This window comes from Panthera pardus, unplaced genomic scaffold (genome assembly GCF_024362965.1).
Source record: "Panthera pardus isolate Hobbes unplaced genomic scaffold, ASM2436296v1 HiC_scaffold_8, whole genome shotgun sequence".
NCBI lineage: Eukaryota > Metazoa > Chordata > Mammalia > Carnivora > Felidae > Panthera > Panthera pardus.
This window is the reverse complement of record NW_026527013.1, coordinates 116,728,552-116,755,291: the sequence shown is the minus strand read 5'-3', so window position 1 is coordinate 116,755,291 and position 26,740 is coordinate 116,728,552. Positions and strand designations below refer to the sequence as shown.

At 40.0% G+C, this 26,740-nt stretch overlaps 1 protein-coding gene across 1 annotated transcript; it reads left to right on the top strand.

Moving 5' to 3' along the window:
* Nucleotides 1-16,359: 16,359 nt before the first annotated feature.
* NPVF (neuropeptide VF precursor) lies at nt 16,360-18,581 on the top strand. The gene is made up of 2 exons (XM_053896733.1): nt 16,360-16,504; nt 18,174-18,581. Exons 1-2 carry the CDS (start codon nt 16,367-16,369, stop codon nt 18,579-18,581), a joined length of 546 nt encoding a protein of 181 aa, XP_053752708.1. The 5' UTR covers nt 16,360-16,366.
* Nucleotides 18,582-26,740: the final 8,159 nt, after the last annotated feature.

Sequence of the window (26,740 nt, the reverse complement as noted above, 5' to 3'; positions counted from 1 at the left end):
GACTTAATAACTAGTTTTTGGGCAAACACTGTTAGAATTCTTCGATTCCATTAAGTGAGTGATATCAGTCGAAAAATGAGGCTAATTTTGCTGCAGGTTTAAAGAAAGTGGAAATAAACTCTAAATGGTAGTTTATCTGTGCTTTGCAGTAAAGGTTCTTAGTTCATACTTAATCGAAAAGGCAAGTTACAGTTGAATTTTGAAAATCCTGAAAGAGTTTTTAAAAGTAATTTAATGTAGCATTTTATGGTTGCTTTTGTAGTTTAGAATTTGCGATGGATATCGAGGGATGTATATGCCTTCTGATCCCTTAGATTTAATCAGACTTCTCGCTTGCTTGCATAATGGTTTATGGTACCTTTGATGATTTGCAGCCAACCTAGCTCTTTTAATAATTTACTGTAGAAGCATTTAATTTTTAATGGACAAGAATGGGTTAGAGGTAGCTTTTGCATTGGTAAGTGCTCTCCTGAAGACTGGAAAAAAGGAACAGTGTATTTAAATTCCAAACGTTATTGAAAAATACACGTCTTTTATTACCAAAATCAAATGCATAATTGAAGAACATACCAAACCCAAAATTATTGTTCATGCTTTATTTAACCAGAAGATAGCATTGCTTTCACGATGCTATCATGAGGACATTTTTTCAAATGGCCCCCACTTTTTTTTAACCTTCCTTGCTGCTCTTAATATTTTGTCCCACTAGATAAAGTGTATCTGCTACAGGGTGAGAATATACATCATTTTATTACATCTTGCTCATCAAGAAAAGCCTAACAAAAGAACGGTTTGTAATGTCTGGTACATAAAAGAAATACCATCTTATATTCATTTTCCTTAAAAGTTTTTCTAAGATCTCAATATAATGAGCATACCTAGGAATGATTTCACATCTAGTCTTAAAAATATCAGAGTTTCCATGTGGAAAGAAAAATGGGAAGATGCCAGGATAAATATTTTTTAAGACTTGATGGAGGACAAAACATATCTTGCCTTCAGAGGCACATAAAACAAAAAATGTTGCAATTGCTGAATAACCCCTTTTTCAGCTCTGCCATATGTAAAAATAAGAATGCCTTCACAGAACTACTTTCTGGGGAATCAACTAACAGCACACAGTCCTGGAAACTTATTCTCTCCTCTCCTAACATTCCACAGTTGACTGTCCCCAAGCTTACCCTGAAATGGCCTACCGGGAGAACTCTGATGGTCAAGGGTCCAAGTCTGAGCTCTGTTTCTAAAGCACCTTTGGAACTCAAACATCAGAGCAGTTATGAAAATGGGAAACCATTCTCTTTGCTTTGGCCTTCAAACAATCTTGAGATTAACACCTGCTACAGAGATTGGTTCCCAAGAACCTTTGGTTCTTAGCCAAGAAGTTTGTGCTCTGGCAAAAATTGCCCGATCTAACAATGAAAGTTTGAGGATCCAGCCACCATTTCCATGCTTGGTTTCCTGGGATAAACCTGCAGGTGCAAGACTTACCTGGTTAACAAGGACTCTATCTACTGCCCACCATCTTTTGGCTTCCTAGCAGGGGTTATATATAAAACAGCTTATATAACATGTTTCTAATATTAGCCAGATTCTCATCTTGACCCCAGCTAATGAACAGAAACTTCTAGATTTAATCAATTGTCCCCCTTATTTGAGGAAGCAGGAATTACTCCTGAGCAGACAAGTTCCGGGGCATCTGACTTGGGTGACCTTATTAATCACATACATGCATATCTTTTTCTTCTCTCCAGCTCTCTCTGTTTATCTCATATCATCAACATTGACTTTTATTTGTTTGTTTTAAATATTTATTTTTGAGAGAGAAACAGAGCATAAGTGGGGGAGGGGCATAGGGCAAGGAAGACACAGAATCTGAAGCAGGCTCCAAGCTCCTCACTGTCAGCACAGAGCCCGATGCGGCTCTCAAACTCAAGAACCAGATCATGACCTGAGTTGAACTCAGACGCTTAACCTACTGAGCCACCCAGGCACCCCTCAATGTTGACTTTTAGAGGTAAAGAGTCCCTAGTGATCATCTGGCAATCCACGAACTTTTCTGTGAAGAAACTAACTTAGGTATTTGTCCAAGAACTAACTTAGGTATTTGCCCAAGGTTACACAGAAGCCAGAAACTAGAATTTTCTAAATTGAGTGTTTTCAAACTAGAGTGCTTTTTGCTTTTTGAAATCTGCTTTCTAAATTAAGTGCTTTTCCCATTACATCATAGTCTCACTCTCCCCTTCCTCTCCTCCCTCCCTCCCATCCCCTATCCCCTAACTACTGCCATCACTTTTGATTTTGTTTTAGGTCTTTCCAGGGTGCCAGGGGTACCCATGAGTGTCACTTATCTGCTGCGATAGGCTTTATTCCAAAAAAAAAAAAAAATTAAGGGAAGGGGAGGGGAGACCGATAGTGGGTGCTCCTGATCCCAGTCTAACAACCTGTTTTCCTCCTCTTCCAATCAAGTGTTCTGCCTCTTTTTTACATTCTGACAACATCATAGAATGAGCCGACTTAACCTTAGCTAATTTTCCAGGCTATTCTCCATGACAGAAACATAATTAAGTTTCTTGGGCATATTAATTCCTCTTAATGTCCTTACCAGGCTGAGGCTATGTGAACCATCTTCAAAAGAGATTAAGGAGGGGCGTCTGGGTAGTTCAGTCAGTTAAGTGTCTGACTTCAGCTTAGGTCATGATCTCACAGTTCATGAGTTCAAGCCCCATGTTGGGCTCTGTGCTGACAGCTCAGAGCCTGAGGCCTGCTTCAGATTCTGTGTCTCCCTCTCTCTGCACCTTCCCCTCTGGCACCCTATCTCTTTCTGTCTCTGGAAACTGAATAAACATTAAAAAAAAATTTTTTTTTAAAGAGATCTAGGAAATGTAGAAAAGAATGTTATAAATGTAGCCTTTTAACCTCTATCCTGCCTGGGTCCTCACCTCCCCCCCAAATTTATGCCAACCAAATACATGAAGTGATACATACACTAAAGTGTTAACATTCGTCACTCCACAGGTGTAGACCTGGAGTGGGGTAGAACCAGAGAGAGAGGTTATTATCTTCCTTCGAGTAACATCTTTTAAAATATGAGAAAAAAAAATGAAGGAAGGGAAAACGGGAGGAAAACATGCCTAAAGCCACAGTAAAATTTGTAAGCCTGAAACCTAGAGTAACTCAGGAAAAAAATGTTTTAAATATATATTACAAATAAAAAGTTTATAGGCATAATATAGTCAAATCTATAATTCTTTAAATCTATAAGGCTAGGTTTTTAATGAAAGGTGAAAAGGTCTACAAATTCCATTTTTTTTTTTTTTTAGCAGTTAAAAATAGGGAAATTCTGAGTTATGGACTGATTGTGGGTAGAGAAGAAAAATGTCTCTGTTATGGCTGGGTGCTAGAATTTTATACATATACCGCCCATGTCTATATAAGGGGGAAAACAGATGGAATAACAGTCAATCTTGTATTTTTGTCAGACTAAATGATTAACCATTTCACATCTGAGTCAGTCTCAATCCAATCAACTGTATGGAAATTAGTCACTATAATGGGAAAAGTACTTAACTCAAAAGGGTTCATTCATTAATCACATACCAACACACCAGAAAGATAATTTTTCTGCCTAAGTTCCCAGACTCTACTTGTTCATTCATTCCTTCAGCAGATATTTGTTGAATTCATACAATGAGCCAGGTACTCTATAGGGCACTGAGAATAAAAACATACTCCTTTAAATAAAGGATATTGTAGACTGGAAGAGAGAAAATAAAAAATAAATAGATTAGCTCATGATCTATAAACATTAACACAGATTTTCCACACTGCCCCCCCTCAAAAAAAATCCTGTGGGGTTAGGGGGCAAAAGGGAATGAACAATTATATACCTATTCTAGGGCAAGTGGAAAAACCTTCACAGAGGAAGAGATACCTGAGCCAGGACTTAGGGAGAAGTTGGAGTTCATTGCAAATTTTCCAATGAAAATCAAAGCCTGAAACTAGAAGAGGCCAAGTTTATGAATACCTCCATTAGGCCAGCATTTCTCAATGTGTTTATAGACCTTATTTGAGAGGGGAAAAAAAAAAAAAAAAAAGGATTCCATGGTCAAAAGAAAGTTTAAGAAATTGTGGATTCTGCAACATGTAAGTTTTCTTTACCGCAGGACTTCTCAGAACCTTTACACCCTCAAAATTTATGCCAACAAGATACATGAAATGATACACCCAAGTGTGAACACTGGTTACTCTATGGGTATGGAACTGGGGTGTAGTGGAGTCAGTGAGTATTACAGTAATCCAGAAAGGAGGGACATAATGCTCAATGATTCCCAGGCTGAAGGAAAGACCCCTTTTCTTTTTTTAATTAAAAAATTTTTTTTAATGTTTATTTATTTTTTGAGAGAGAGAGAGACAGAATTTGAGTGGGGGAGGGGAAAAGAGAGAGGGAGACACAGAGTCTGAAGCAGGCTCCAGGCTCTGAGCTGTCAGCACAGAGCCTGATGCAGGGCTCGAACCCACAAACCGAGAGATCATGACCTGAGCCATAGTCGGATGCTTACCTGACCGAGCCACTCAGGCACCCAGGAAAGCCCCCTTTTCTTGATAGAATTTGAGGGTCTACTTGTCTGTGTATACACTTTATATTCACAATCTGTACTAGTGGATTTATTTTCATGTGTGTTTTAGACTAAGATAAGAAAAAGTGATTGTATGCTGCACAAGTGAATGTTCAAATCCCTATTGGGTAAAGCAGCAGACAAATCTTAACGTTTATTATGACTGTTATCAACACTACAATCATTCTCATTGCTGAAGGCTGCCATTGTCTTATAGAATTCTAGAGAGGCTATGCCACCATTTTGTTTGGTGTCAGTGTCAGAAGACCCGAAAACCCAGAGGAAAATGACTGAATAATACATATGCATATGATTGGTAATTATGTCTGAAATAACTAGACCAAATAGCAACCCGGAAATCACTTTTCTTCTTTGTATAATGATCAACAAATAGATTAATAATCAGATCTTCCCTTTATACTCACTGCAGGTATGTGTTGAATTACGCTTTTTCTATTTGTGAAAAAAAAAGTATAACTATGTATATTTTAAGAAGTAGTAAATATTAATACAAGGGAGGAGAAATGCAGATAGTCTAGACAACATAGTAAAAGATGAATGGACTCACTGGGTCACTGTTTCTGTGAACAGAACTTCAGACACTACAGATAAAGAAAGACTCCAGGCCTGTTATATGACACTAGTTAAAGCATGTACCACCTGTATAATAGGCTGGGAAAGGGCTGATCCAATTGATGAAGGGAACTTTAGATCTATGACTTACATTATCATGATGAATCCTATATTAATATTAAAGTTCTATCCATCACACTGGAAATTTCCCTAGAGAGTTTTTAACAGTTCCCTGGTGGCTGCCTTAATATGTAAATCACTGCCATCCTGGGAGACCAGTGCAGAAACTCTGCTAAAACTTCTTCTACATTACTTTTTTTTTTCATTTTATTTCTGTGCAAACTGCGTCCTTTTGGGTTTTATTAAAAAGAAAGTCCCTCTCTCTTCAGATTACCTGAATCTGTATCACTCTTGCAAGTGCTCTCATTCAACTGTTCTGTATTATTTCCTATTTCCCTTTTGTTTGCTGATAGTAAAATCAGCAGCAGCAAGGCGTCTGCTCTGTAGGCTTAGGAAACTTGGCTCGATTTGCTAGCACAAGCAATAAATGTTGGCCAGCTTAGATTTTGTAGCCTGTAAAATGTTGGATACTCTAGCTCGGATTCTTTGGTCGGTGGCCACAGTCTGCAAATGTCACTTTGCATCAAAATCACTTCAGCAACTGTTGTTCACAGGCCTGACCAAAGGGAGAGAGGGTGATGCAATCAGATCACGTGGGAGAGGAGTTAGAGTCTCGTGGTACTAATTTGCCCTGTGTTAAGAACAGTGCTGCCACAGGTTCTCAGGTGTGACAAAAATCTGGGGGTCTCCTTGACCCTAATTACAATAAGTTCCAAATTCAACTACTTTTGAGATTTGGGATGGGGAGTGAGGGGGGAAAAAAAAGATAGATGCAGAATTATTCACTTGCCCCGATTCTCTCTTCTGTGCCAGAAAAAACCTTGAATATAGAAGTTCATCTTCTACCAGCCTTCCAGTTATGCTCTCCTCTCTCCCAGACCACCTCACTCTTCCTCTTTCTTCTACCCCACAATTAACTCTAGAGGGTAGGGAGAATAAAAGCAGAGAGGTAGCTGTGATCAGTAACCAATATTTTGGAGGAATTTTTGGAGCTGATGACTCAGCCAGCCCTGCTGAGCATTTGCTCAACTTTTTTCCCAAATGAGTCATTCAGAAACTTCGGGCAACTGAACGGAGAGCACATGGACACTGACTAGCTGCCCTTCACCCCACACCTTTCATTTGTTCCAGAATGTGGCCAACCCAGACCATCCTCCCTGGCTCCAACTTTTTTCAGAATCCACCCCTCAAAAGGCTTCCAGGAGGGGGGGGGGGGCGACAGAGGAGGATCCGGAACTTCCTTTATTAGTGTGTAGTTAGAGGAGAGGGGTGTAGAACCAAATGGTCCAGCCTCTTAGAAGGAGAGCACCTACTGCAAGCAATAGAAAGGAGAAATTACCTGGCAGATTTTTCATTCGAAAAACTTTATAAATTTTTTAATCTTCCTCTTTCAAAATGAGCCATAAATGGGTCAAATGATACAGAATAGTGAAATGGATGTGGTATGAATTCTTTATAATTATGGAAATGGCAGCTTCCTTATTGGTTACATGAGTCACGTAACATGTAATTCCCTGTCTTGAGTTATTAATAATGGATACACGGTTATCAAATTGTTCTAATGAACACTTCTAAAATACTTTCTGCCACTGAAAGAAAATATTTTATTGTAGACAGATATACTTGGAGGACTGAACTAGGATGTCCCATTATTACTACTTCCAATTTAATGTAAATATTGTCAAAAAATTGACATAGAACAATGAAGCTTATTATCAAAAGAATATATGCTTCTAGTTGGAATAAGAGTCTTATTTTTACTATCTCCAAAATAACCCTTACCAATCTATTATTTAAGGAAAGTTCATTATTTAAGGAAAGGGAATTTTAGAGGGTTTCCAAAGATTACCCAAGTGTCAGACAGAGAATGGCAAATCTGCCAACCTAATAGAAAAATAAACTTCTTTGCTCAAAAAGCAATGAACCACTCTACTCTGGGTCATAGAATTCACTCAACCTTAGTAAACTCAGTGGGAAGAAATGAAGCAAGCCAGTATCACCACAGAAAAATAAAGGGTGTGAAACATTTAGCAAAGAGGCCCAAGTTAAAAAGAATTTAGGACCATTTAGGGACCAAACCACCTGGTCTTGAAATTCTCAGGACAGTGCTTCATATCTTGTGCTGAGCATAACGGTGGAAACAGGAGCGCCTCCAAATGCCAAAGAGAAACACCTGAGCCAGGGCTCTCACCTGCCAGGGGAGAAAGGGAGTCTTACAGGCTCTCGAAGTTGGCACTGCTTTTGATGGATATATGGAGAAATAGCTGGGAATTGTGCCCTCAGCTGCCCCTGGGGAAGAAGATCTAGAATTTGTTTTGTTTTGTTTTGTTTTTACCATCAAAGCCCCACATGAGCCACAAAAATATCTCACAAGAACACCTGCTGGCGAAAACAAAGGCCCAGATGGCACAGATGAAGGCACTGTCTACTGGTATCACTGAGCCAGGATAGAGACCTCGTCAACATCTTTAAAGAAAAACAGAGAAATGCCCACCAATAGAATGGTCAAGTTGTCCTCCGACTGTAACTCAGCACCTAAGTTTTTCACCAGCTTGGGAAGCAGTTTTCCCCTGCATGGGGAACTGGTTTCAGGAAGAGAAGAGTCCAAATTCCCCCTCACACTGTATCTACCCAGCCACATTAGACACTTTTGTATTGCCTTCCCAGTAGCAACACCCACCCCCAACTCTTACACAGGTGTGCAATAGGATCTTCAATACTGGTGCAACGTGACCCATCCCTGGCCATAAATGATTGGTTCGGGATGGGGCACCTTACCTAGACTGGGCCAATCAGAATCCTTCCCTGGTAATTTTGAATCTGGAACTGAGATAAAGCAGCTTCTCATGAGGAGGCTGAAATTGAGGATGTGTAAACTCAGAAGGCATTAACAAATGGGCGGAGAGGTGGAAAAATCAAGACAGCAGTAGGAGGGAATAATGAAACTGATGCACTGAGAGAAGAAATGAAAATCCAGGAGGAAGCCCCAAAGGTGATTTGAGTCCTAGGCTCCAGATGTTCTATAGGCCCCAATCCCATTCATAAGACATCCCCATATCCTCATAATAAATTCTCCACTTTGCTTAAACACATTAGAAATTTCAGTTATGTGCAACCAAGGAGCTCTGAGTAATATATCAGGTAAAGGAGAGCCTAGTTTTGCAGCTGTACCTATATGAAAAGCTTCAACTACAAAACATTTACAAGAATAGGAAACTGCTCAATAGGCAGGGAAATCCAAAGCAAGTCAACAGTGATTTCTCTCCGTTTGCATCCCTCACCATGCCCAGGATTCAAGGATTCCTTCTTCCTAGTTATTTTTATCCAAGTTGGATCAGGTTAAGATATTCATTAAGGGAAGTTTTGAAGTGGTAAATTTAAAGTAACAAATCAACCCAAAGAATATAGAAGCATAGGAAGGACAGATCTAGAGATTAGGGAATGGGGTAAGGACAGAGATGGTATTCACTGAAAGATCCACATCAGTCTCCTAGCTGGATGCTTCTAGAGTATGGATCATCGATTACCCCTTACCAATGAATCAGACAGGGCTCCAACAGGGCCCATCAGCCAAATCCCACCATCATGAAACTGCTCTGGTCATTCAAGCCTGTGTCTATGATAAACCATTGTCCCTAGATATGATATGCCTGCTTGCACATCTAAATATGTTCTAAAACCTTTACCAGCTTTGTCTATTTTCTTTATTATTGTTTCTCAAGGGGAAAATACCTGATTTCTTCAACTCATCTGGTATAAAACCCAGTATAAAATTAAATCCATTAGGTATTTAATAGGATTACATTAACATTTATTTAACTCATTGAATCTCAGTAAGTACAGAATTTTCTGTCTAGATCTCACCTTTTAGAATCAGGAGGTTGTCAGAAAAATCTTCTCTTAATTAAATTGATACCCCAAGTCACTACAGGTTTAAAAGTATGCTTTTAAGTGCTTCCCCCAAAGACAACTATTTGACTGAGGGTTTTTTCTGTTTGCTTGCTTGGAATTGGTTGAGTTTTATTTATCATGGAATCAGCTGAGTTTAACCAGCAGAACGCCACCCTGTAATTCCTGGCTATGTTGTGGACACATCCTTTTGAGGGTCCAATAAAACCAGTGTCGAAGGAAAGTGCAAACCACTCCTCAGTAATGAAATCCAGCCCCTGTGATCTAAGGGATACAGGTGCCCATTAGTATGAGGTACCCACATGAGCTCAGATCTAGAACAGAAAGGCAGGCAGAATGGCCAAAGCCAAACAACTGGTAACAGAAAAGAATAAAGTCAAAGTGCCAGTGTGTTAATGCAAGGGTGGTCAGAGCCAGGCCAGCTTCTGCTCACAATGGCAACTACATGGCTTCGGTGGGCCTTTGAGAAACTCCTAGCAATAGTACTCAGGAGCACAGAAAACACATGATCCCTAATCAAAGAGAAACAGGCAACAACCCATTCACATGTACATTTCAAGTAGCCCCCTTATCATCTCTTAATCAGAGATGAAAGAGCATCTAGAAAGACCCACATTTAGCGATGACACTCATTTTTTATTAGTTACTCATCTGTCCTTATTCCTGTTTTGAGATGAGAAAACAGTTGTGCTTATAAACATCCTCCAAAACTCCTATCAATGTAGGTTTAAGTAACAAAATTTCCTCCCCAGTGAAGGTGTGTTCAGGCTAATGGAAAAATCAGGCTGGTGGATTAGGCTAGGTCCTTCTGAAACTATTAAAAGTCGTGACTTTTCTCTTCATTAAAGCAAATTATTATTAGAAGAACACATTCCACATTTTAGAGCAGAATCCTTCATAGATAAAACAAAAACAAGATACTGAAAAGGCACACACTTTGTGAAAAACTAAATTATTTTGCTCAGTTTGGAATAACAAGATGGCTGCTTGCTTATTTTAAAAATATCAAAGGCAAAACTGGCCCAAAAAAGAGAGAAAAAAAATCCCAGGAAAGGTCTTGGTTTCCATTACCTATATTTGTATAAAAGCTATGTGTTGTTTTAACTAAACATCTGGTCTTTGTCCCTCATGTAGAGCATTCTGAGTTTTCTTGACACTTTGGCAAGAGGTACCATAACCCCCTGCCAGGCCAGTAAAAATCACACATTTTTCCTGCAAGGAAAAAAATGTCAATAAAAATGAAACATTAAAAAGCGTAAAAGCTTGAATTGGAAAGCTGTGTTGTAGACAGGCCGCTTCCTAATCAGCCTTGCACAACTGCTTTAAAAATTCTTTAAAACATTACCACTCCATATCACTTGAAAGATTTAATACTGAAAAGTTTGTTCAGTACATTGTTCTAAAATATATCCTTTAGACATAGGGAACTTGCCATTTAATCAACCTTCTAGAATAAATCATTTGAATTAATTTTTATAATTACTTAATGTGTATTCTTGTACAAACTGATTCTTTAAGTTACTCCAACTAGAATTGAATTTCAACTGCTTTTACTACATGGAGGGATAATCTTTGTCTCATGTTCACATCAGCACCTTGCAAGGCCCTGGCATTGTAATCTGTCATAATAAAAAGCATAGAAGTAAATACAATCCTGCCATCAAAATATGACATGCTCATTATAACAAGCCACTCATAAATCTTGAAACAAAGGCACCACCACACATTTTTAAAACAGTAATTTTATACAATTTGCATAGGACAATTTTATTTGGAACCAAGGCAGACATTTCTTTCTCTTTGTACACAATAGACTGAGATGTATTATATAGTAATACCATCACCCACCTCTAAAGGGGGCCTGAAATTCGTTAACAAATGGCTACAAAATACTTTGCAAACATGCAATGAAAATAATACGATAATGCCATAAATTCTTGTGCATAGCACAACAATTGGACTCTGCTTATATGGAAAGAAAGAAAGAAACTGTAAGAAGGTAAATAAATGCCCTGAAAATAAACTGCTTGGGTGAGGATGAGGAACAGGGTTGTATAAGAAAATTCTTCCGTATATTAATATTCAATACCTCTTTGGCAGACATCACCATGGCCTTAGGGGGCATGGATCAATGTGTGGAGGAAGGTAGCTCTTCTGTATAAAAATTGCAATAAAAACTTGCAGCCCATGGCACAAAAACAACCACGTATTTTAAATATTTTCCTAGAGGGGCAGATAAACCGGGACATTACAAAGTCCTAAACCCAACTCACATCACCTCAGTTCCTGACTGGCAGAAATGATTTGTCCCCTACTCTAACTGCCTGGCAAAGGTCAGGGACATCTATTGGGCATGGAAAAGTAGAGCCCTTTTCTGCCCTCAGTCAGTGGAGCCTATGAAGTCCGCCTAATGCAAGACCCTGAAGCATGGTCAGGAAGCCCCTCTTAGGGCTGAGTAGTCCCTTTTCACACCCTTCCTGCTGTTTGGACACAGTAACACAGCAAGACCCATCAGAATATATTGAACTTATCAAACTGCATATTGCACTGTAACAGGATAAAACATACTTGCATTCAACCTACCTATACTTGACTGTCCATGTATGGGTCTCAGTCTGGGAAAGCTTTAGATGTGAACCCTCACCGGGAGAATGTTAAGATGGTAAGATTTCAGTATAAGCCAACAAACTTAAGCTCTAAAAATGTATAAGTCACAGTAAAGAGGAAACTCTGGTCAACAGCCAAAACTGGGAAAAACAATTAACAAGCACCTTCAGTTTTAACTCCTATTCCTAACACCAACGAAAAATACATTCATTCATTTAGAAATAAAATGTTCTGAGCATCTGTGATATAGACAATGGAAATAGCACCGTGATGTGCAAAAACAAGGCTCTGCCCTCATGTACATTTCCAGAACAATATAGGAGGAGGGAGGCCAAGGTACAGTACAGGACAAGTCAGAATGAAAAGGCCACAATTGGCGAAGAACAAAGAGCCATTTATTGGAGCTGGAAGTCAGGAGAGGCTTCTCACAACATGTAATGTCTCAGCTGAGACCCAAACAATGAGGAGGTGTAAGAAGGAGACGGGAATAGACGAATATTTCATGCACAGGAAAATCATAAGCAAGAGGCCTGGAGGCAAGAAAAATCGCATCCATTTGGAAAACAGAAGTTTATCATAGAGGCTCCTGGGTGGCTGAGTAGGTTAAGCATCCGACTCTTGATCTGGGCCCAAGTCATGATCTCACAGTTTGTGAGTTCAAGCCCCACATTGGGCTCTGCACTGACAGCATGGAGTCTGCTTGGAATTCTCTCTCCGTCTCTCTCTCTCTTTGCCCCTATCCCACTTGTGCTTTCTCTCTCAAAAAAAAAAAAAAAAAAAAAAAAAGAAAGAAAGAAAAAAGAAAAAGAATAAACTTAAAAAAAAGGAAAGAAGTTTATCATAAAGCACAGAGGTGGTGAGAGAGATGATGTAGGAGAGGTAAGAGGGCTACTAGCAATGAAAAGTGGGCTATCTAAGTGATTCCAAGAAAAATGGCAAACCACTGAAAGGTTTTAAAAAAGAAATCATAAATATGTTCTATTTTGTAAAAATATGTCTGATTACTCTGTGGAGGAAGAACTGGACAGGACCAAGAAAAAGGTTAGTTTCAGATAGTGGGGTATAGTTATTTGTGGGACAGTTGTTGGGGAGATATTATAGGAAATTAGGTATCCTGAAAAAATGCTTCCAATTAAGAGATGTTTGATGGAATTGATAAGGTGGGGATTATTTTCATTGATTAGGTTCAAGGAATTGAATCGGGATAAGAGAAAATGGTGAACTGAGTAATGGCAATGGGGATGGAGAGAGGTGAACAGATTAATTAGAAGCTAGAAAAGACCAGGCTTGACTGGGTGGAGTGGCAGAGTGAGAACGTGTTCGGAATGCTTGGGTTCAAATCCCAGCCCTGCCATGTACAGAGAAAATTATTTCACCCTTCTGCACCTTAGTCCTCCTTTCTGAAAAGTACGAATAATGATAATAGTAAATACTTATGAGATTATTGTGGAAGACAAACAAGTTAATTCACAAAGTACTTAGGACAGTTCTTGGCATGTGGTAAGTGCTCAAGAAAATACTATCTATTATTACTGAGTATAAAGCTCAAAACTAGAAACAGTTGTTCATTAACTATAGAATGGGATGAGGGAGGAACGGGGAGGAAATAGTCATGGTTCTCACAAAGGATTTAGGAGTGGTCCTATGGGTGGATGACTGAGCCAGTTATCTATTTATTGCCTTTCAGCTCCAAATCCACTCCGCATTTCACGCTCTGAGATAATAGAGATGGACCCAGTAAGCATTTATCTTTTGGGGCTATAATAATTTTAGGCTTTGTTAGTAAAAGGCATTAGAAGGGTACTATGGGAGGAAGGGATTTCCCTTTCTGGCTCAAATGGGTTTCCATTTGCTTCTTTTTGTTCCTACACATGGCTGCCCGTGGTGCATGTTCAGGACATCTGGTAGCACTCATCCCCGTGGAGTTGATTCCTAGTGAGTCTCAGAGATATCCCAGAAGTTGCCTTCCCAGCCTTGGCCCATCTGCACCCTGGAAGAGTATCTCCCACTTGTGAGTGTAGACAGGCTCTGGCCTGGGGTGACCCAGCAAACTTCTCTGCCATCCTTACTTTCTCCAATATGGTCTGAATCCCAATCAGCTTGCCCTTTCCTTGGATACTCTCCCTTGGCTCTAGTGTATTCTTTACCCCTTTATAGTTAATCCCCTTTATAATTAATAATGCTTTATATTAATCAAACTATTGTTCAAATTACTATGTATTTTCTATCTCCTGATTGGACCCTGACAGAAAGAATACTGTTCATTGAAATGGGAAACATAGGAGGAGAGACCGGTATGAAAAAGATAAATTCCACTTTGGACATACAGCACTTAAGATGCCTGTGGGGCATCCCAACAGCACTGTGTGGTCGGAAGCCAAGGATGTGGGGGGTCTAAAGCTCAGAAGTGTTCAAGCTGGAGACAGAGGCTTAGAAGTGAGTTGATTTCAGGTTCCTAAAATCTTAGTGAAGCATGTATGTAAATGCCACGTGTCCGGGAGATAGATTTTTTTTCATTTTTTTATGCTCATGTCTCAGCAAGAATCCCTAAATATACTATGTATGTGGCAGCACATTTCATCAAAAGATTTATGATGATTTCATACTGTGTATGTTAGGTCATGTTGTTTTATAGCAACATTTTCGAAGCTAACTGAAAATACGGCTGAAAAAGTGCCAAGCCCTATATTAATAAGATAATTCTCATTATACTCCAAACTTGGAAGTTTGAACCTGGTGGAGACAGGGGAGTAATTAGTCATATCGGCTACTCTAGATGCTGACTGCAATCAGAAAAACTCTAATAGATGTGTCAAAACCTCAAGTAGCAGTACTGAAAATGGATGCACTGCTAACATTTCAAACAACCAGGTAACAGAACGTACTTTGAAAGAGACCCAGGTGGACCGTTTCCACTTTTTCCAGGGTGTGAACTCGGCCAACATAACTTGCTCCTTGCGTCACCCATTTCTCAAAAGTTTGGATCTACTGACCACAAAAAAAGGAAGTTCCATCAGCAGTTTGCAAAGGAACAATTTGAAAGAGAAATGCATTAAATCCTCAGGGAAATTAAACCCAAATAATCCAATAACAGTGTTACAAAATTAACCCTAGACTATGAATTGAATTAATTGCCTCCTACTGTGGGGCTTCTTGGCTAGCACAGACTAAAACAAATGAGGCCAATGATGTCAACTGCCTTTAAGAGAAGCTGCAGGCAAGTGTGACCTTGGGGTACTCAAGAGTTTAACCATTGTCTTCCTAATTTATTCTGGAGATCTATAATATAGAGAAAGGTCTTCACTTCTGCCCATCGCAAACCTCAAATCATGTAGGTTGTGGAAGAGGCTCAAGATGGTACAATCCATGACACAAAAAGATGTGATTTTATAATTTGCTCTTTTGTGAATTCACCTCTAAGTGTCTGTATCTAGAAGTAGCTAAAAATCAATCACTATAAGGTCTTTTTTTCCCTGAGAGGGCTGAATGGGCAGATGGGAATAAATAATGATTTCTCTAGAACCTAGGTAGTCTCATGATAAGACAGCTGTTTAAGAATACCAGTCATCTGCTCCAAAAGAGACTCGCTTTGGCATTTCAGTAAATAGCCATTTATTTCTATAAATTCTTTTCTTATGCCATGATGTCAGTATGCCTGTGGCAATGCGAGATTACCTAAATAATATGGGCCAGGGGACCAACAAAATTAGCATGTGTGTGACTTACCAAACCTCTGCTAGGGTTCTTAAGGGCTCTGAGGAGGAAGGTAGGGTGCAGCAGCACCACAGAAATAAAATCCCAGTGATTTATACGGTTTTGCCAAATAAGGCCCACAGGGCAAATACAAAAGGCCTGGAACTGCCTCCAGCTTCTCCTGAGACAGCCAGTTTGTCAAAACGCCTAGCACATGGTCTGATGCCCACCTTTCACGTCGCAGCTGACATTTACTCCTGAAGCTTTTTCATAACCAAACAGCATTTTACAAAAAGTTAATTAATGGCATTTATTTGGGTATTATGTGACTTAGAATTCTTTTTACATTCTTAATTTTCTTTGACATTTTGAAATTACTATGCCTAACTCTTTTGTGTGAGTAAAAAAAAAAATGTTTTTTTTTTTGTTTAAGATAGCTCGCATGTATTGAATACTATTTTTTTTCCTTCTGAAGAATTGACGCAAACACCAAAATATTTTTTATTTGAGCTCAGAGAAATGAAGCATTCTGTTTGTTCGGACTCTTAATTACCATGGCCCCAAACTTATCTAATTAGAAACTCCTTCATAATGAGGAAAATTATTTTCAAAGTTAATGAATTTGCAAACAGGAACATAGCTGTCTTTTCCAGAATGAATTACCCACATTCCTTAAATACATAGTTTAGTTAAACACTCTAATTAATATTAGTACTTAAAACATGTGGGATTGGTTTCACTGTTAAATCAATCTTTCCTTTGTTTTTAGACAGTATAAAAAGACCACGATTCCCCATCTTGCAGACATCAGGCTGCACATAGAAACTTAATTCTAGATTCTGAACAAAATGAAAGTTATTTCATCAAAATGCTTTATTTTATTGACTTTAGCCACTTCAAGCTTGTTAACATCAAGCATCTTTTGTACAGATGAATTAATGATGTCCAGTTTTCACAGCAAAGAAAATTATGACAAATATTCTGAGGTAAGTTTTTTAACTCCATCTAACATGACTAGCATTAACTATATATATGTCCTAAATCTGATGCCTTTTTGTATTTTGTAAAGAGTAAGGAATAAGTTAGTTTGTGCTTTGTTGTTTGTCAAACTGCAGGCTTCCCATGACAGTGCATTGATATAGTTTGTATTTTTTAACACAACAGCAAACAGCCTGGCCTCTCTAATGACAATTTATGTACAGGGTATGATATGTAACAAGTATAAAGGTGCATTAGGAATTTTCAACGGACTCAGAAGTACACAGTTGTAATAAATAATTGCTGATATAAGATCTGGATATGCTTCAGCTGAACATTTGAATGGTCTTCAACTATAAACTAAAAAAATACAAGGGTTGTATTTTCTACCTAGCAATTATGAGCTGATAAGTTTATGGTAAATCTACATCTAAGTAAAATATCTATCCCTAGATGGTGGAATTGCAAGTTATTTTTATTTTCTTCTTTATGCTTTTATACATTTTCCAAACTTGCTGAAATGAGTACATATTACTTTTTACAATCAGAAAAACGATCATTTAAAAATCTTAAGGGGGCACGTGGGTGGTTCAGTCGGTCAAGTGTCTGACTTCGGCTCAGGTCATGAGCCCCTTGTCAGCCTCTGTGCTGACAGCCAGTGCCTGGAGCCTGCTTCAGATTCTGTCTCCCTCCCTCTCTGCCCCTTTCCCACCCTTTCTGAACTAAATAAACATTAAAAAGCAATTTTTAATCTTCTTAGGGACAAATTTTCATGGGAAAGCTAAATTTAATTAAATATTTGTTGTATTTTAAGTGGTTCTTTTAATTTTTTTTTAATATTTATTTAGTTTTGAGAGAGACAGAGAGAGACAGGGTGTAAGTGGGGGAGGAGCAGAGAGAGAAGGAGACACAGAATCTGAAGCAGGCTCCAGGCTCTGAGCTTCAGCCCAGAGCCTGCCACAGGGCTCGAACTCACAAATGGTGAGACTATGACTGTGCCACCCAGGCACCCCTTAAGTGGTTCCTTTAAAGTTGGTAGAGTAGTGGTGCAGTGACCCACAAACCAATCACTGCTTTAATAAAAGTGTAACTTATATACTAATAAAAATGCAATCGGTTTCTTGAGCAATGCTTTTAGAGTGGAGCTCTGAATGTGAGCAGGTAAGAAAGAAATTCAGTGGAGCCTCCTCTAGCTATACCCCAAAACCTAGCTAGCATCTCTCATTGCATTTATCCACCACTTTGTCATTTAAAAAGAGGAGAAGCAAGAGACATAAAGAGGCCGTGTAAGGTTTCTCTAAAATCAAAATATAAAAATATATGAACTATTTCATAAATGGCATGAATCAAAAGCTGAAAGAGAATAACTTCAGCAAAATAAACTTTTGCCTCATTTCAATACTTTATTATGTTCCTGCTGCTCAAACACATTGCTGTATTCACTATATGTTTTTTATTAATATTTTATGGGTGCCTTACAATAGTCCAGGGACAGAGAAACTAGATTGCTTTAAGAAGCCTAATGCGAACGCTTTATTTAAAAATTCTGCACATTAACACAAACTTTGTTTATAGCTTTAACAATTCTGCAAACCAAAGTCTGGACTTAAGTTAATTTGGGGTTTATACCTACTACCTGAAACAATAACTTATTTTAATATTCTTTTCTAATCATAGCCTAAAGGAGACCCTGAGGGAGAAAAGGAAAGAAGTCTCAGTTTTGAAGAGCTCCAAGACTGGGGTCCAAAAACTGTCATTAAGATGAGTGCACCCACAGTCAACAAAATGCCACACTCAGCTGCCAATTTGCCATTGAGATTTGGGAGGACCATGGAAGACGAAAGAAGCACTGGGGCAATGGCCAACCTGCCCCTGAGATTTGGAAGAAATATAAAGGAAAGTATCTCAAGACATGTTCCTAATCTGCCCCAAAGGTTTGGGAGAACAACGGCCAAAAGCATCGCCAAGACACGGAGTGATTTGCTCCAACAATCCATGCTTTTACCATCTGCCAGTGAGTTACTCTACTCCATGAACTGCCAGCCCCGAGAAATCCAGAATCCTGATCAAAAACACCCATGGTAAATACCTGAAAACCAGTTAAAATGAATGGGCAGTTATATATAGCTGGTCCGGAAACATTAAAAAGGATTACCTCTTTTCAAAAGTTTCTAAGAAAGTTAAGTTTCTTAGAAGGGAAAAGGTAAAGAGACAGGGAAATGAATACCTGAACTGAGAACATGACCACAGGTATAAAGTAATGAGGTGGTTTCCCCTAAGCCACACGTGGGCATCAGTCTCATCATTCTATAGCCACATACTGAGTAGGAAAATCCTGATGACGGGATTGGGAATTTAAGCCTATGACATACTGTCCAACATTTAATCTCTCTAATGTAAAAGATCCCATATGAGGGAACTGTCTGCAAGTACACAGGATGCCATTTCAATACACCAGGTCTCAAATTCAGAAGATTTTCTTCATCAACTTTAAATCAATTTTTTTTTCTTTTTCTTGATCTCATTTTATAAATGAGTGCTATTACTATCATTGTATTAATAAGTATTTATGAAGTATCTACTATGCACAAATCAAAAAGCAAGAGTTTCATAAAATTAATAGACAAGCTACCTCTTATTCCTTTTTTATTTTTTTTATTGTTTATTTATTTTTGAGAGAGACAGAGCAGGAGTTGGGGAGGGGCAGAGGGAGAGGGAGACGCAGAATCTGAAGCAGGCTCCAGGCTCTGAGCTGTCAGCATAGAGCCCTGCTTGAACCCACAAACCGGGAGATTGTGACCTGAGCCGAAGTCACACACTTAACCAACTGAGCTACCCAGGTGTCCCTCTTATTTTCTAGTAGAGAGTATATATAAAAACAAAAAAAAAAATTTATATAGAGTAGAACATGAAACTTTAAGGCCTGTAGAAAGTCAGGTAGCAAGCTCTGACACCTTATAAGTGAGACCTTTTCAGAACATTCCTAGTTTATTTTTTATGTGGCTCTTATTGCCATCTGACATATTTTCTCCTTTACTAGAATTTGGGGTCCATAAATTCCATGCTTTTTGTCCACAGCATGGCACAACAGACTGTGCCCGGCGGGGGTGGGGGTGGGGGTGGGGGTGCGGTGCTGGGAGTATTCCTACACATAGCACTCTGGGAAAGTTTCACCAGTTAGACTTTGAAAGGTGGCTCTGTTTTGAACCTTCAGAGACAGGTGGGAAAAGAGAAGATACTTTCAGGCAAAAAGAGAAGTGTGAACAATGGTACTAAAGCAAGGGTGAGCCCCGCACAGCTAAGGTTCAGTTTGGTGAGAGAAGCAAGGGTGCAAAGAAAAGAGGAAAGAAGGAGACAAGGTTGGGCTAAGAGCTGACAGTGCAAACTCAGGGCCAAGTAAAGGACTTTGGATGTTATTCATTAAGAAAGGGATGGGGCACCTGGGTGGCTCAGTGGGTTAAGTGTCCAACTTTGGCTCAGGTCATGATCTCGCTGTTCCTGAGTTCCAGCCCCGCGTCGGGCTCTCTGCTGACAGCTCGGAGCCTGGAGTCTGCTTTGGATTCTGTGTCTCCCTCTCTGTCCCTCTCCTGTTTATGCTCTCTCTCTCTCTCTCTGTCTCTTTCAAAAATAAGTAAACATTAAAAAAGAAAAGGAGAACTACTGACATTTCTGCTGAGGTCCTGAGATATACAGGGGTAGAATTTGGCAACTAACCAGATGTTGCGAGTGGGGCAGTGTGGAGGGAGAGAAGTGATTCCAGGGTAAGCTGGTAAATCCGAGTACCCATTACAAATTCAGGATCTCATCAACATGTCACTCATTTGAAGTGCAACACAATTCAACTCAAGTATAATTAAGCAGTTAGGACCATGGCTTGTATTTTTATATGCACTTATGCTATTGCTATGATGGATGAGAACATGTTGTACTGCTTACATTTTAGGAGACTGGGATTCAAGAAAATAGACGATACAGAACTGAAACAAGAAAAATAAGAGATTCGGAGCTTGTCCCTAAAGATGATATAAAGCTGTGGCCTGTAATCTGTAAACAACTCTACAGTGACGACAACAATGAAGGAAGAGTCACGGTACTCTTTTGATGGGTTATCACTGACAACAATTTTTCCTTGTCACTAGAGCTGGTATCTTAAAAGTTATTTTAAAAAATTTAAATAATATTGTATGTAAAAATGAAATAATTTTTGTCTAAATAAAAAGAACATTGCAAATACTTAAGCCTCTGGTAATGGGGAGAAAGGGGGTGGGTGGGCAGGGGGAGGCTGAAGCTATACCACTATCTTATGTAAATATCATGGACACAGCCACAATGAAGTAAAAAATTAAATAGAAGAGTAACCTGACAAATATTATTATGAAATTTAAATAATTTAAGAGAGTAATATGGTTGACATATGAACCAGAATAACAAATCACTTACAAATTATGTTTTTATACACCCATTTTTTTCCATTGCATCAATTGTTAGTGACTCTATGCTAGGTTAAAATTTTTCAAAAAAGAGAGAGAAAAAGGCAATTATTAAATACCTCTTTAAGCGCCTCTCTATCTGTATCTGGAAATTTGCCTTCTGGTATGTCTCTTTTCTCATTTAATATTTCAAGTTTATTTATTTGCAGAAAAAATCTGGTCACTCCTAAACTAACAGTTTATAAACACAGTACACCACAATATAAATGCATAGTTACTCGACTTTAGTCATAATAACATGAAGTCCTTAATCAGATATAGCTAGTTTATTGAACAGTCTCAAATCCATAGGGTGCAAATAAGAAATAGTGTTATTTTTCTCCTATGCTGCCCCCAGCTGGGCTGTTTTGAATCTCCTTTCCCTGCTGGGTAGTGATCCTTTAATGATACCCTGGACAGATTCTATAACTTCCTTGGTCACTTCCCGAGATTAAAAAACTCAGTCAACTCCACAAGAAACAGACTCTTAACTATAGAGAACAAACCAATAGTTACAAGAAGGAAGGTGGATGAGAGGATGAGTGAAATAGGTGACTGAGATTAAAGACGGCACTTGTGATGAGCACCGAGAATTGCACGGAAGTGCTGAATCACTTAACTGTATACCTGAAACTAATATTATACTGTATGTTAAGTAACTGGAATAAAAAAAAAAGAACCTCAGTCAAGTCCAGTGGAAGATGCCAACCTCATACCCAAAGCAAAGTTTCCCCTCCCCCACTGCTGGCTGGTCTGATGGCTGGAAGGACCTGAAATGAGAAATGGGCATCTTTCTGCTCTTCCTCTCTTCCTCCCCTTCCTCATCTCAGAGGTAAGGTGGTAAGAGGCAAAATGATAGCCCTCTGGAAAACAATCTCCCCTCCCATCTTCTGTCTAGGGTGTCTGAATGGGCAAAGGAGGGATGGGGGCAGGGCATCAAGGGTAGCCATTTTGTCCTCTCTATATGTTACTGCTTCCACAAGTGAGTTCTTCAGGAAACCCTATAGGGACCTTCACTTGCCCAGGTCACTGACTTTAGAGTCCTGGATGCTACTCGATTTCCTCCAACTACTGTTATCTCACCTGTACTCCCCACAGCTTCTGATTGCCAGAAAGAAAGGCTAGAGCCAGCTACCTTCTCAGTGTCCACTTGATCCACAGAAAACGCAGCCATCCTCGTATGCCAAGGGCTAGGCTGCATGCTAACCCTCGACTGCTCCACTGCTGCCCCTGTTTGTCTCCAACCCTCTCTGCCCTGCTTAGGAGGGGCAGGGGCCCATCAGTAAGTCTACTGCCTAGGCAAACAGCCAGTCAGAAGCGAACCACCAGTATCCGCTTCATGACCTTGCTCTCTATGAGGGATTTTCCAGGAGCCTCTCTTGCTTGGCTTCAGGGTGAGAAGCAGCTACAGCAGGCCTCCTTCAGGCCAGCCTCTCACACACAGCTGGGTGGGGCAGGGGCCAACGCAGGGGTCAACGCAGGGGCTGATATGGCTCCACCACCTCTTCGCAAGCCCTTAAGGGGTGTCTGCCCCCCCATCCACATTTTTCATTATAATGTTAGGTATTTTGGCACACCTTTGTACATCCAAGTTTGGCCCCTAGTTACCAATTCTGAGCAACAGAGAAAATATCATGCAACATCCTGATACACTACTAAGGAAATAACAAAAGGCCATTTGATCCTTGATACTATATGACATAGGGAAATTTCTTATTGTATAACATGGGTTCTTTACCTAAACCCTTAAGATATATGGAAAGTGTTAGGTAAATAACCAGCCATCAGCTGTGCCCTTACCTACTTGGCTTACTCTGTCTTAGCCCCTCACCACTCACCAGCCCCTTTGCCAGCTTCCACAAGAAACCATTCATGTAAGAGAGTGTGCGATTTTGCTAAAGATTTGTGGGGTCTTGAGGTCGGGATCACATTGCAGACCATTTCACTAAAACAGTCTCAATTAGACAAGTCTCTTCTCCCAAGTGTCTCTTTAACGGGACCACTAGTAAGTTCCTTTCCTCTTCTGATCTCTGTTCCTCACCCCAGGGTAGCCTCATGGGTGGGTAACACGCAGACACACAGGGCCCTCACTTGGTTAAATGCTCTGTTGGTGCTTATTTGAAATTCATAATAATTTTCAACAAGGAGCCTATATTTTTATTTTGCACTGGGCCCCTCAAATTATGTAGCATGCCCTCCTCCCCCAGACTTGGCCCTTCTGTCTCTTCTTCCCACACTCCAAGTATTCAATCCCTCCCCATGTTATTAATCAGAGGAGTTCCCACTTCCCCCTTAAGACCCAAGGGCCAGTCTGCCACGTGGGCTGGAGGGGGCGGCAGGGAGGAGGGTCTGCTTATGTCCTACAGTGGGTATCAATATAACGGCACAACTTGTGAGATGTGGTCAAAATGCAAATTTATTTTTGCATCCCATACCTGTGCTAAAAACTAAGGGACAGGGAAGAAGACATACAGCAATTTCCCCCTGGCCCTGGAGGGAACTTAGACAGATGCCATGAACTTCACAGCTCTTGAGTGATGTCAGACCCCTGGCCTCTCTAAGTCAAAAAGGCAGTCAATTCCACTGTAATCAGCATTTCAGTCTGTGTTTGGCCATCCATCCATTCATTCTCCACTGTTCCCGTGTGAGGCCCGAGGTCAGAATTATACTCAACTTCTGCTTTTCTTCCAGCCTCACCTGCTTCCCTACTCCCTGGCTGCTTTGTTAGATTGGACTGGGGTGGAAGACCAGATGAGAAGCAAAAGGATGAGACAGTTCTTACTGGGATGGACGGATTCATGTCTGGGACCCATTGCTGGCCCTCTCCCTCCAACTTCTGTTCCCGCGATGTATTTCAATCCCCAAGCTGGCCTCAGCTCTTGTCCTAGGACACCGGCACCCACTCTAACACATGCCCATTTCTCCTCTGATGATCCTCTTCAGTAGAGCTCGAAATGGCTCTCTCAAACTCTCTTTACCAAAGTCTGGTCACACACAGCTCACCCTCCATGCTGGAAGCCCTCCAACATGCCTCTCTCCAGAAGCTTTAGCTTTTTGGCCTAGAGTTGAGGACAAGTCCTTTGTTTCTCTCAACCACATGGAACACATTTCTCCATCATATGGAAGCCACCCCTCACCCCCACCATTGAAGAGTAAGAAACAGTAATCTCTGACACCTGGGCATGGGTAGGGGGCATTAACAATGAGGTAACAAAGCTCTCTAAAGAAATCTCTTCATAAACCCAAATCCTATCCCTTTATAGTCTCTAAGTAGGTAAGGGGATTGAAAACTAGTAGAACCTCTTTCCAGACACTTCCTTCAGAGTCTGCAAACGGTGCTCTTGCTTTGGAATTTTATGTCTGCTAGATTTCGGTGTTTGGTTAAAACTTCATTTTTGACACCCTTTGCAAAAATGATGAATCAATCTCTCCTTATGAAGAATGCTTACAGCTCCTAAAAATGATACTTTCTCTGAATCATTACACATATATGTACATTTTTCTGAAGAAGAGTTCAGAGCTCTTGGATAAACTCTCAGTGGTTTTTGTGATTCCCCATAAAGTTTAAGAATCACTTCAATGGAAGATTCTTATTTCTAGAATTACTTGAAATTAATATCTAATTCGGTTTATAAGTGAATGTTGTTATCTGGTCATTTAAGTGCCGAGAACATAATGCCAAACCAATCAGAATCACCCTGGAGGGAAGTATTGATCTTCCTCCAAATGCTGACTTTTTACAGTAGCATAAAGTGGAAGTGACATGGTAATTATGCTCTCCTCCTCAATGTGTTTTCCTAGGCACAACCCCAAAACATCCCCCGTTCTATACCCCTCCTCCTCTCTTCCAACACTTCCCTTCTTTCCCAAGGATATACTATTTGGATTGGTCCTAACCTAAACCTCAGCCAGCCTGTAACAGAAAGTAAAGTATAAGAGCTTCAGAGGAAAGTTGGGGTTGACAAAGTCAACGATTTTCATGGAAGGCAACTTCCATGCGATCTGAGGTCCACATTTCATACATCACACCATGACAATGACCTTGAGAAATACAAAAAGGAAAAAAAAAAGTACTGACTCTGGGACCAATTTCTCAGGGAGAAAAATGAAAGGTCAGTGTTCACCTAAGTGTGACCGACAAAATGAAATAGGCAAGAAAGGTGAGAGCACTGGCCTCCACTTACTTCATGTGTGTTTTTTTCTTTTTTTATCCTAAAGCTCCTCCTGCAGACATTATGTGACACTCTTCCTTTGAAACTTACCCTATTATTTAATGAACATACCAAACTACATGTTATTCCTAGAAACACTTTCACCTTTTCTGTACCTCTTCCCACCATAATAATAATGACAATGTATTGTTATGGTAACTGTGTCTGTTTTAACATTTAATGCTGTTTTAACTATTTCTGTGATGCTCATTTAAAAAAAATTTTTTTAACGTTTATTTTTAAGAGAGAGAGACAGAGAGACAGAGCATGAGTAGGAGAGGGGCAGAGAGAGAGGGAGACACAGGATCCAAAGCAGGCTCCAGGCTCCAAGAGGTCAGCACAGAGCCCAACGCAGAGCTCGAACCCACAAACCACGAGATCATGACCTGAGTCAAAGTTGGATGCTTAACAGACTGAGCCACCCAGAAGCCCTGATGCTCATTTTTATACATGAGAAGTAAGCTTAGAGAGAACTTTCTGAAGAAACGTGAGCTAACAAGTGGCCAAACCGAGATCTGTCTGACTTCAAAGTTTGTGCTCTTCCTTCTCTATCCACCATCCCGTCCACCACCACAATCACCTTCAATCCGGACCCCAAACATTGTAAGCATTCAGGAAACATTTGTAGAATTAAGCTTTAAAAAAGAAAACATGAGTGCACTGGATCCCAGGAATAAATCCAGAGTGTTTTACGTACAGATTTTATAAAGAGGGAGGGAGGTAGGAAGGGAAAGAAGGAAGGAAAAAAGACCAGAGATTCCGGGACAGCTTTCACTTACTTGTTCCTTAAAGTATCTACCTTAAGAATAGGTAAGGAGGTGCCTACCTCATCACTAATGAATGACTATAAAGGGTAAAAAGATCACAGAATAAGTTCTAAAGAAACATTAATTATTATTTTTTTCCCCATAGCAGACCAAGTGCTATTGTTTTGTTTTGTTTTAATTTTTTTTTCAACATTTATTTATTTTTGGGACAGAGAGAGACAGAGCATGGACGGGGGAGGGGCAGAGAGAGAGGGAGACACAGAATCGGAAACATGCTCCAGGCTCTGAGCCATCAGCCCAGAGCCTGACGCGGGGCTCGAACTCACGGGACCGCGAGATCGTGACCTGGCTGAAGTCGGACGCCCAACCGACTGCGCCACCCAGGCGCCCCCCAAGTGCTATTGTTGATGACGAAACTCAACTACCAGTTTCTGCTTCAGTGGGAGAACCGAACTGGTCAAGAGAGCTGCTAAAATATGTACTCATTGGCAAGTGGACTGGGGGAAAAAAGTATTGGTAGGTAAACTCATCCTGATAGATCTTTCACTCCCTAGGCTATTTGCAGCCTCTTACAGATCTCATTCATGAACTGGGACAAAGCAGTAAAGGCATTAAAATTAATCAGAAGGAAGTGTGCCCTACCCTACCAACATGAATCATAGGTATGTCCAGGTGTTACAAGCCTCCCCCTTCCTCTCACCTAGACTGATGTGTGTCACTAATCACTTTGCTTTTTGGAGTTCGGCTGGAACTAGGAAAATATTATGTAGTGAATGTCTGTCCCTCTTTATTATATC

Bases quoted from the DNA above. Each gene is read 5' to 3' on its own strand.
- NPVF (XM_053896733.1), top strand. From the start codon at position 16,367: ATGAAAGTTATTTCATCAAAATGCTTTATTTTATTGACTTTAGCCACT. The intron at 16,505-18,173 runs GTAAGTTTTTTA...TTCTAATCATAG, and splicing joins ATTATGACAAATATTCTGAG to CCTAAAGGAGACCCTGAGGG.